Genomic DNA, 12225 nt, shown 5'->3' with positions numbered 1-12225 from the left:
GGGACGACGAAAGGCAACTCTGGGTGGTGTGGGGAGAATTTTGTCAAGGGATGATCCCATTTCAGGGGTTGACTTGAGAAAGTCATATCCCTGGCGGCGTATTTTATTGATGTATTTGAGGCCAGGATAATATTGGGTGACAAGGGGGATGCTTCTGTGTGGTCTGAGGGTAGGAATATTGTTGTTGGACGGGGAGGAATGTATTGCTTGGGAGATCTGTTTGTGGACAAGGTCTGCAGGATAGTTGCGGGAGAGGAAAGCACTGGTCAGGTTATTGCTTTCCCTTCTTCCCTTTCTTTCCCCTCTCTCCTCCCTGATGAAGGAACATTTATTCCGAAAGCTAGGAACTTAAATTTTCGGTTGTTTTTTTTGTTTCTATAGGCTGTACTGAGCTGAGGTAAGTACTGGCCAGTCCCTCTATCTCTTTGTTAGTAATTGTTTCACATCTTTATACAGTATTTAAAAAGACAATCAATACCTTGTTTTAATGTTGTTCTGTTACTACTTTCCGGTATATGCAGTTTTTCCCTCAGTAAATGTAATGTGTGTGATACAACAGTTTTATTCCACTATAAGAATGGTTCCGGGCCCAGTCGTGCTAACAAAGAAAACAAAAACTGTGTTAGTGTCAATTAGCTGATCTAAAACACATCCTTATGGCAAAGGCGAAATATTTGTCGATATTGGTTGACTACTTTTCATTCTTTGCATTTGGGAAACGTTAATTGACACTGAGCTGAGTTTGACAATCTCACAGAAAAGAAAAAGGCAGTAAAATGAGTAATGAAATACACAGAGCTGAAGGATAACAGACACACTATATTGAGAAACTGAGTGTAGTGAATTAGGCTTCTTGAATGTATCGGTTGAAAATTATTCTAATAGAGTCTGATTTGTGGACTGTAATTGAACCTGGTGAGATGGAAGCTGGTGAAGGTACATCAACTGCTTATAAAAAAGGCATATATGACACGCCAAGATAAGGCATTAACAAGAGTTGTACTTTGCATTTGTGACAGGTAGCTGTCACAAATGTGTAGTTAAAAAGTAAATAAACATAGAGAATAACGAATTTGACACAAAATCGCTGTACTTATGGCACTTTTGAATGATGCATGTTAGTAATAATTCAGTAAACAACATGATAAGAAAGGAAGCAGTCCCAGGATTAGACTGTGGAAGAGGTTATTTAACCTCTGTGATGGTTGTACGGTAGGTAAATCAAAACAAAGATCATTTCTGAAAACGGTAAACAAGACTCGAAGGAACAAACAGCCACTTCAGAGCTTGTTCATGATGATCTCATGTGACCTGTTGGTGTTCCAAGTTTTGGAAGCAATAGATTTTTAATGAGTATTTTCTTAAAAAATAAGGGTGAAGTATTTGAAGAATTCAAGAAATGGAGGATTAAAACTGGAAGACACTTAAGGGAATTCACATGGGCAGCAGTCTAGAATTTGGTTTGTGCAAATGGTCACAGTTCTGTGAATCTGAAGGAATTTGGCATGAAATAACAGTGACATACACACAACAGCAGAACAGTACAGGTGAATGCCTCAAAAGCATGTTAATGGATATGGTAGGGTCACAGTTGCTAGAAAGTAATTTACCATAATGTTCTTGATCTGAGCTGACGTACACTGTGATATACATAAAAAATTGTGTTAAAAATAGCCACAACAATGAAAAAATGCCTTATAAATCGCAGGCAGGTAAAAGTCTAGTGTGAGAGATTTACATGTGATAGGATGCAAAGTTTTTGTTCACATACCCAAAGAAAGACGTTGTTCTATATTATCCACATGGGCAGAAGAAGGTGTTCTTGTAGGATATTCTCCATATGGCTATGGAGACAGGATCTGGATGCCAGAAACAAAACAGTTTGTAGAATCCAAGGAATTTATATTCAAAGAGTTTTTGAATGGTTAATGCATAAATGAAAATAAGAAACAGAAAACCTCTATTGGACTGTGCAAATACAGAACCTTATTGTTTCCAAGTATTGAAGCATAAATACAAGGTGAAAGAGAAGATTCTAACACTGAAGAGAAATTTTATGGTTTCTCAGAGCAAGAGGAAAGTTTGGAAGAAACTGAAGATAATAGGGAATTTGTGGAACGTGCTGAAACTTCACAAAGTGGATACAGGCCAAGAATGAATGTAACAAAAGAAAAAACACATTTAAGCAAATGTCATCCAATGACACTTCTTTCCAAAGAGAAAGCTTATGCTAAAGAAGCACAAATACACATTGTGCGAGAAAGGGACAGTGAAAAACCATTATCCTATCATGAAGCAATTAATTCCAATGAGGCAATGGAATGGATAGCAGCAATAAATGAAGAAATTAACTCCCTGAAGAATCATGATGCTTGGAAATTGGTTGAGCTACCATCTGATGTAATTCCTATATTAAAAAAAGAGGGACATGTAGAAAGAAGACAGTTGGTGAGAAGCAGAGTTTTAAAGCTCATTTACTCGCAAAGGGTTTTAGTCAATTAAATGGCGTAGACTATAATGATATTTATGCTCTTATTTCAAATTTCAAAATGATTCCTCTATTGATAGCAGCCAACGTTGAGAAAAATTGTCATATTGGTCAGTATGATGTGAAGAGCGTCTTTCACTTCTGCACAGTAAATAGAAGGTATGTATTCTCCAGCCAGAAGTTTCATCAAGAAGAGCCAGAAAGTTTGGTTTGCAAGTTAAACAAGTCAGTATATTGACTGAAACAAAGTGGCAGATGCTGTAATTATCATTTAAATAGCGCGCTATAAAAATTGGGATTTATTCAAAAGGATACAGATTCATGTGTCAACAAGCTAAATGCAAAGAAAGGAAAAGCTCTTCTGTCTCTATATGTGGATGATGTGCTTGCATTTGCACAAAATGAAGAGATGGGGCAAAAGGTAAAAACTCTTTTAGAAAGTTGCTTTGAAACCAAGCACATGGGCATGGTATCGGATGTGCTAAGAGTAAAATTTGTTAACAGTGAAGATGTAAGGGTTAGTCTTTCTCAGAAGCAGTTCATCAGTCAACTACTTGATAGATTTGGGCTTCAGAATGCTAAGGCAGCCAAGACCCTAATGGAAATGAAACTGAATTTCCTTGATGAGAAGTGTGATGAGTAGAGACCAGAAAATGTAGCTTCTATTTTTGGCAAAATTCACATCTATTTTTTGCAAAATTTGCATCTATTTTTCTTGAAATTAGCATCTGTTTTCTTTGTTTGTTAATGATTAGACTGACAAATTTAAAAGATTGTCATGCTAAACAAAGACAAACAAATTATTAGTTATTTGAAACTGTCAAAAAAATTGCTGATTGTGAATGCTTTGACTGGAATGTTTGCTTTTGAAAAAACTTCAGTACTGTTTTCTTCGGAAATGGCCTTCGTTTTCTTTGTTTGACTGCATTTAAGATTTCAAAAATGATTGTTCTGTTGAAAAGCAGCAGTATTTTCCTATCAGTTAAGTGACGGTGTCTCCAATATAAGGTGGCTCTGAACATTGACTTTTCCTGCTCAATTTGAAGATTAAAAAATCTGCAGACTACTGATTTCGACATTTCGTGGGCACTCATAGCCCTATGACCCACGCCTGACAACGCTACAGATAGAACTGACAAGGCACTCAGTAGAGAAGTAGATTCGAACGTACGGTGACTTGATTTTAATGTTAAGGGAATAATTTTGGTGCTGTAGAAATCATTACAGATTTTATTTCCAGTTGGTATAGCGCAGAGGGTGAGCACTATAGGCTATTTACCAGATGGTGCGAGCATAAACAGACTAGAATTCTGACCACTATAGGGTAAGGAGTGGTGCAGGGAAACAAACCCCGTCACCATTTCGCAGGCAGCAACCTACAGTAGAACTGACACATTGTCACAGGGATCGCTGATCTCTTCTGGTGTTGTAAGGGTCATAATCAAAATCAGTGATAGACCAGGATTAGTTGCTGCAGTTATTTAAAAAAAAGAAAGAAAAAAAAAACAAACACTGAGCAATGCACAACAAAAAGTGTTCAGGGACACCTGTGCGCAATTGCTTGTTGAAGTTAGTGTGTTGTTAACAATGTAGTTCAGGTCCGACCTCTAGTGGTATTCAATGCAATTACAGCTCAAAGCGTCCACCACCTAATTTGCCACAGTAAAACTTCCCATATTTTACTATCTTTTAAGCTTATGTAAAAAAACATATGTGTTTATTTTGTATAAAATACTAGGTCCCATGGCTGAGTAATTAGTTGCATTATGTAGTGTGTACCTTAAACAGACCATTCAACCATCCACATTGGCATGGCAGCAGATGATTGAGCGCATTGATACATGATTGCACCCGTACACTACATTTTGCATGTAGGTTTTTGCACATATAATCTTTCCAAATTGGGCTTCACCACATGACGTGCAATACCAGTAACTGCTTACATTTTTGATATTCTACGCAGAAAATACAGCTGTGTCAAACTATATCTGATAAATAGCTCATATAGGTACAATTCACTTTGAAACAGCATCTATTAAGTAATATCACGTTTTTGCATTGTGAGACAGAATTCACATCTGTTTCGCATTTATCGCAAAATACCAATTGTTCCGATCCCTAGTGATGAAGAAGTTAAAAATCTTGTACATCATGAGCTTGTTGGTGGACTCCTTTACTTTTCACAGAAGACTTGACCAGATGTAGCTTTCTCGGTGGCAAAGTTGTGACATTATTGTTCAAATTTTTTATGAACCATTTGAATGCAACAAAAAGAATACTAAGACAAGCGAAGGAAACAGTGCATTGCGAACTCACGTATTATCCCAGTGGTAAAGTACTTGAAGCATTCGCTGATGCTGATGGGGCTACTCGTATAGATGGTTGCAAAAGTATTATGGGATATGTAATATTACTGGCAGGATCAACATAGTACTGGAAAATTCTGAAACATACTGTAGTTGCAGAGGCACAAAGGCAGCAGAAGGCGTATCAGTGGCAGCCTGTGCAAGAGAGGTGGTAGGGATGAGGAAATTACTGAAGAGCCTTAACTTCAAAGAACTGATTAGAGAATCGACATCTCTCTGGTGTGATAAACAAGCAGCAATCACACACTCTAAGAATCATACAGACAAATACAGAACAAAACATACTGCCATAACACATTGTTTCATCAGGGAAAGTAATGGATTGAACGATTTACATTTGATACATTTCAACCAATAAAAATAATCAGAATTGTAACCAAGGTGTTGACTCACAATATTCACGAACATCATTGTAATAAAATGCATTCAAAATGATTTACATTGTATGTTCAGATATATTTTGGAGGGGGGGGGGGGGTGTTAAGAAGTAAGTAAACAGATGGAGAAGAGCTCCTTTGTTGATTTGTTGATTCCATTCATATCAGTTCTGTTATGTCCGCCCCCGGTAGCTGAGTGGTCACCGCGACAGACTGTCAATCCAAAGGGTCCGGGTTCGATTCCCGACTGGGTCGGAGATTTTCTCCGCTCAGGGACTGGGTGTTGTGTTGTCCTAATCATCATCATTTTATCCCCATCAACGCGCAAGTCGCCGAAGTGACGTCAAATCGAAAGACTTGCAGCAGGCGAATGGTCTACCCGACGGGAGGCCCTCGTCACACGACATTTCATTTCATTTCATTTCAGTTCTGTTATATGATTAGATTATCTTTGACATCGTTCTTATTTTCAGTCTGTTGTTCCCCCTGCGGGTCCAGGGGTTAGAATAGGCCCGAGGTATTCCTGCGTGTCGTATGAGGCACCTAAAAGGAGTTTCACACGTTTTGGCCTTTGTGTGATGGTCCCCTGTAGGGTTTGACTTCCATTCTTCAAAATTTTCCCAAAGAGCGAGCCAATTGGGGAAGGGTGCCTTACAAGGTGTATAGTGTCCATCATGTATTGAGATCTTTAGCCCACTTTCTCATCGTCACATTGCAGTCTGCCCATTCTCCATCTTTTGTGCGAGGACACCTTCCTGGGCGCGTTTTCCACCATGCACCATGCAGTGTTGCTTTCTGCGTCGATGATGACAATGGACTTCTTTGCACATGATATCCAGCATGGTAGCCAGTCCGTTGTGGTGGGGCCGCCACGTACTCTGTTGGTTGTTGCCCCCTGACCACACAGGGATAGCTCTGGTGATACATGCGCCGTTAACTCCCCATGCATGCCAAGAGGTAGATGCTCTTCCACCTGGGACATTGGGACTCCCGGCAATGGCCATCCTGCCAGGATGTGCTGTAGCTGGGTGGCACCCGTGTGGAGGGCCCCTGGTCGGTGTGGGTGGCATCGGGGCGGATGACACGCAATGAAGCGTAGTCCATCATCTCCTGCTGGTGTGAAACACCAACAGCCTCTAAGCGATCATGAGCTCAATTCAACACACAGAAGTACGACCCCAAATCGTTCCCCTCCCTGGTCATACCATGGGAGGAACATCAGGCTAAGGATGGCAGCGGATCTTATTTGCCCCACTACCTTGTATGTTTGAGAGCTGATGGGGAATCTTTCACGATGATGAAGCATAAGTTTTTTGTTGATTATTTATAGGACAAGTTCAGGGAGGTGGAGGGCTTGTCCAAAATGAAATCTGGGTCAGTCTTGATCAAAACAGCTTCCTCTACAGAGTCACGGGAGTTACTCACTTGTGACAAGCTGGGGGATGTTTCTGTAACCATAACACCCTATAAGAGCTTAAATATTGTCAGGGTATCATATTTCACAGAGACCTTCTTTTGCTGTCTGACAATGAGCTGTGCACCAATTTAGAGTGCCAAGGTGTACATTTCGTCTGGTGTGTCCACCGGGGTCCAAAGGATAATCAGGTTGCCACCGGTGCCTTCATCTTGGCCTTTGAGGGCGATACATTGCCCAAGAAGGTCAAGGTGATGGTCTACCGGTGTGATGTAAAGCCCTGTATCCCTCCTCCGATGCGGTGGTTTAAGTGCTGGACATTCGGCCATATGTCTTCCCGCTGTACTTCCAGCGTCACATGCCGAGATTGTGGACACCCATCACATCCCAATACTTCATGTGCTCTGCCTCCCATCTCTGTCAACAGCGGAGAGCACCATTCGCCTTGCTCACCTGACTGCAGGGTTCTCCAGAAAGAAAGGAAAACCATGGAGTACAAGACCCTGGGCAGACTGACCTATACTGAGGCTAAGAGAAAATTTGAATGCCTGCATCCTGTGCGTATGACATTGTCCTAAGCTGCCGCTACAACAGTTCTGGCACCATCAGCTCTGCCATCCCAGGTCACCACTCAGAGCTGGAAGACTACACCTGCCTCCTTGATGGTGGGGGCCATTTCCCTCCCTGCTGCTCCTGAACCACCTACTTTGGGAGCAACACCCCTCCCCCTCCCCCACCCACTGCCCCCACACCAACCATTGGGATGTCCATTCCCACTTCTAAGCCAGAGAAGCGTAAGTCTTCTGCGGCTTCTCTCACTAGGTAGTGGTCCCTTGGGTCACTCTCCATTCCCAGGTTCCTTCTAGTGGGAAAGACGACACCTGCCAGTGGCTGAAGAGCCCAAAAGCAGTTGGCCGTAGGGCTTCATGCTCGTCCTCAATCCAGGAGACTTGAGCCAGTGAAGTCCTCCCAGCCAGGGAAACCCAAGGAGCAGCAAGGGAAATCCAAAAAGAAAACCCCTAAGACCAAGGAAATTGCAGTGGCACCCAAACCACTGCTATCTGCGAGCTCTGCGGCTGAGGATGGGGTGGAGATTTTGGCATCCATTGAGGACCTAGATCTCGCCAGACCCTCAGATACAATGGATATAGACTGCTGAGGCAATAAATCTGTGGCAGCAGGTGACTGAGGCATAAAGTGCCTCATTGAATATTCCATGCCCTACCAGTCTCATGATGTCATCCTCCAGTGGAATTGCAACGTTTTTTTCCACCGCCTGGCTTAAAGCAACTGTTAAGCTTTACACCTGCTATCTTCATTGCCCTCCAGGAAACCTGGTTCCCAGCAATGCGGAGCCCTGCCCTCCGCAGCTGTAAGGGATATTACAGGAACTGTAGCGACTATAATAGTGTCAGGTGTAGTTTGTGTTTTATGTCCTAAACTCGGTCTGTAGTGAACATGTGCCCCTTCAAACCCCTCTTGATGCTGTGGATGTCAGAAAAGGATGACACAGGAAATAGTTATCTGTAATGTAAATCTTCCTCCAGATGGTGCTGTATGTATTAGCTGCACTGACTGATCAACTCCCTAAACGTTTCCTACTTCTGGGAGAGTTTAATGCCCATAACCTCTTTCGGGGTATCACCATGCTTACTGGTTGAGGCAGAGATGTCGAAACTTTACTGTCACAATTCGACCTCTGCTTCTTAAATACTGGGGCAGCCACACATTTCAGTGTGGCTCATGGTAGTTACTTGGCCATTGATTTATCAGTTTGCAGCCCAGGACTTCTCCCATCTATTCACTGGAGAGCACATGATGACATAAGTGGTGGTGACCACTCCTCCATCTTCCGGTCACTGCCCCAGCGTCAGGCGCATGGATGCCTGCCCAGATGGGCCTCGAACAAGACAGACTGGAGAACTTTCACCTCTGCTGTCACAGCTGAATCTCCCCCACACAGTAACACCAATGTGATGGTTGAGCAGGTGACTAGCACAATTGTTTCTGCGGCAGAAAACGCGATCCCTCACTCTTTGGGGGGGCCTGAGGCATAAGGCAGTCCTTTGGTGGTCGCCGGAAGTTGCTGAAGCAATTAAGGAGCATCGGTGTGCACCCTTCCCTGGAGCACCTCATAGCCTTTAAACGGGTCTGTGCCCATGTTCGCTACCTTATCAAACAAAGGAAGGAGGAGTGTCGGGAGAGATATGTCTCCACCATTGGATGCCACACGGCACCTTCCCAAGTCTGTGCAAAGATTAAACGTCTTTTTGGGTACCAGGCCCCAACAGTTGTCCCCGGTGTTCCATAAATGGCAAGTTATGTACCGACACAAACACAGTTGCTGAGCTCCTGGGCCTGCTCAAGTCTCTGCATCGGAGAATTACCCCCAGCCTTTCACACACTCAAACGGCGGCTGGAAGGGAACCTCCTCTCATTCATTACATGCTGCTGTGACTCCTATAACCCCCCATTTACAGAGTGGGAGCTCCTCAGTGCACTTGCACATTGCCCCGACACAGCTCCGGGGCCTGATTGCATCCACAGCTAGACGATTAAACATCTCTCATCTGACTACAAGTGACATCTTCTTGTCGTCTTCAGCTGGATCTGGTGCGATGGCGTCTTTTCATCGCAATGGCGGGACAGCATCATAATTCCGTTGCTCAACCCTGATAAAAGCCCGCTTGATGTGGATAGCTACAGGCCCATCAGCCTCATCAGTTCCATCTATATTCAGGAGAATGGAGTCTCGCAGGGTTCTGTATTGAGTGTGTTTCTATTTTTAGTGGCCAATAACAGTCTAGCAGCAGCTGTCGGGCCCTCTGTCTTACCTTCTCTGTATGCAGACGACTTCTGCATTTTGTACTGCTGCTCCAGTACTGTTGTTGCTGAGCAGCGCCTCCAGGGAGCCATCCACAAGGCACAGCCATGGGCTCAAGCTCACGGCTTTCAGTTTTCAGCCGCAAAGTTGGGTGTGTCATGCACTTCTGTCAGCGTCGTACCGTTCATCCGGAACCCGCACTTTACCTTAATGATGATACACTCACTGTAGGGGAGACATATCAATTCCTATGACTGGTTTTCGATGCTCGGTTGCCTTGGCTCCCTCATCTTCGGCAGCTTAAGTAGAAGTGCTGGCAGCACTTCAATGCCCTCCGTTGCCTGAGCAACACCAATTGGGGTGCAGATCGCTGCTGCAGCTCTATAGCCCTTGTCCAATTCCTAATTGACTATGGAAGTGTGGTTTATGGTTCGGCAGCACCATCAGCATTGCATTTAATCGACCCTTTACAACACTGTGGGGTTAGATTAGCGACAGGAGCTTTTAGGATGAGTCCAGTGACCAGCGTACTGGTGGAGGCTGGTGTCCCTCCACTGCAGATCAGATGTGCGCAACTGCTCACCAGTTACGCAGCACACATTCATAGTTCCCCTGAGCATCCGAATTACCGTCTCCTTTTCCCGCCTGAGGCAGTCCATCTCCCGCATTGGCGGCCCAGATCGGGGCTAACGATTGCGGTTTGCATGCAGTCCCTTCTCTCCGAACTGGAGTCCTTCCCTTTACCACCTCTACTTGCGGTCCATTCACCTACGCCTCCGTGGTGTACACTTCGGCCACAGCTTTGTCTGGATCTTTTGCATGGCCCTAAGGACTCCGTTAGACCCACCGCTCTCTGCTGTCACTTCCTCTCGATTCTTGGAGTGTTCTGGGGCTCTGAAGCAGTTTACACTGACAGCTCAATGGCTGATGGTCACGTAGGCTTCGCATATGTTCATGGAGGACGTATTGAGCAGCACTCCTTGCCAGTTGGCTGCACTGTTTTCACTGCAGAGCTAGCGGCCGTATCTTGTGCTCTTGAGTACATCCATTCATGCCCTGGCGAGTCATTTCTCCTGTGCACTGACTCATTGAACAGCCTACAAGCTATTGACCAGTGCTACCCTCACCACACTTTGGTAGCGTCCATTCAGGAGTCCATCTATGCCCTGGAACAGTCCCGCTGTTCCATGGTGTTTGTGTGGACCCCAGGACACGTCGGAATCCCCGGCAACGAACTTGCCGACAGGCTGGCCAAACAGGAGACGCGGAAACTGTTTTCGGAGATAGGCATTTCCGAAGCTGACCTGTGTTCTGTCTTACACCGCAGGGTTTTCCAGCTTTGGGAGACGGAATGGAGTAACAGCACACACAACAAACTGCGTGTCATTAAGGAGACTATGAATGTGTGGAAGTCTTCCATGCAGGCCTCTCGCAGGGAATCAGTTGTCCTCTGCCAGCTCCTCATTGGCCATATGCAGCTAACACATGGTTACTTACTCCGTCGCGAGTACCCACTTCAGTGTCGCTGTGGCTCCCAAATGATAGTCGTACTCTCTTGCAGGACTGCCCACTTTCAGCCGCTCTGCAGCACACTTTTAACTTTCCCAGCATCCTGCCTCCGGTGTTGGGCGGCAGTGCCTCCACAGCAGCTTTAGTTGTACATTTTATATGTGAGAGTGGGTTTTATACTTCTATGTAGGGTTTAGCGCTTGTCCTTTGTCCCTTTGTGTCCTCCACCCTAGTGCTTTTAGGTATAGGTTGTAACGTGTTGCAGAGTGACTGGCTTTCCCTTTTTATTCTTGTGGTTGGCCAGCCACTGTAATCTGCTTTCATGTTTTACTCTCTTCTGTTTCTAGTGTCTCTCCGTTGTTTTCTTGTCCTCTTTTGTTCCTTTCAGTGCTCGTTGCCTTCCCTTCGTTCTTGTGGCTTTTCCTTTCTTTCCGTTTTGTGTTATATGTTTCGTCCATTTTATTCTCACACTTGTGGCATTGTTTTATTAGGAACAAGGGACCGATGACCTCATAGTTTGGTCCCTTCTCCCGCTTTTAAACCAACCAACCAACCAACTTCAGTCTGCTGTTTATGACATTTACTTTATACCACTTTAAATTATAATTTCATTGATAAATTTCTAGTATTAATTCTGGTTATATTGATGCAATGGAATGAATTGCTTAAATCCTCTAAGGATTTGCCTTGAAATAACATAAGTGTTAGATTATGTCAGTGAAATATTTGTACTCTTTCGTATTGCTGGAGTTCTTGTACTGTTGTGTTTCTAAAATGTGATATCTGTTTGTCATATTAGTTTTAATGGTAATTTAATTTTTTTCTGAAGAAACTGAGAAATCAAAAAATACATGCTGTTTTTCAGGTTTATTTGGAATTCGTAACTATGGTGTTGACATCAATGGGTATGTGAGGCATCCAGAGAAGGGACTGTGCCTTTGGTTGCAGCAGCGCTCAGCAACAAAGCAAACATGGCCTGGAAAGTGGGATAATATGGTATGATTTTCCAGCAAATTTGCCAAGATTGGAACCCCATTTATAATACAAAAAAACTCAGAAAATGCATTGTTTCAACCTATGGCATGGTAGGTTAGTAACACTGTTTGGTCATGTAGATCACGAAGAGCGAAATGATATTTTTCTTTTTGGAGCTTTGTAAATTAGAGTATGCTCTACATTTCCAGACTTGTAACGTGACAAATATTGTAGGTTGCCCAGGATCGAGTTATTGGTTATCAGCAACAACT

The 12225-nt window shown here is 43.8% G+C and overlaps 1 protein-coding gene across 6 annotated transcripts in view; it reads left to right on the top strand.

Annotated features, from left to right (window-relative positions):
* LOC126353000 (uncharacterized) overlaps positions 1 to 12225 on the top strand; it is a 238498-nt gene that overhangs the window by 26724 nt on the left and 199549 nt on the right. For all 6 annotated transcript variants that reach the window (XM_050002731.1, XM_050002730.1, XM_050002729.1 and 3 more), the window contains one exon: positions 11844 to 11974. In XM_050002731.1, the coding sequence (XP_049858688.1) occupies positions 11844 to 11974 (131 nt within the window). The remainder of the gene's footprint in view (positions 1 to 11843; positions 11975 to 12225) is intronic.

This window comes from Schistocerca gregaria, chromosome 1, assembly GCF_023897955.1.
Source record: "Schistocerca gregaria isolate iqSchGreg1 chromosome 1, iqSchGreg1.2, whole genome shotgun sequence".
In the NCBI taxonomy this organism is placed as follows: domain Eukaryota; kingdom Metazoa; phylum Arthropoda; class Insecta; order Orthoptera; family Acrididae; genus Schistocerca; species Schistocerca gregaria.
This window is presented reverse-complemented; position numbering and strand designations above follow the sequence as displayed.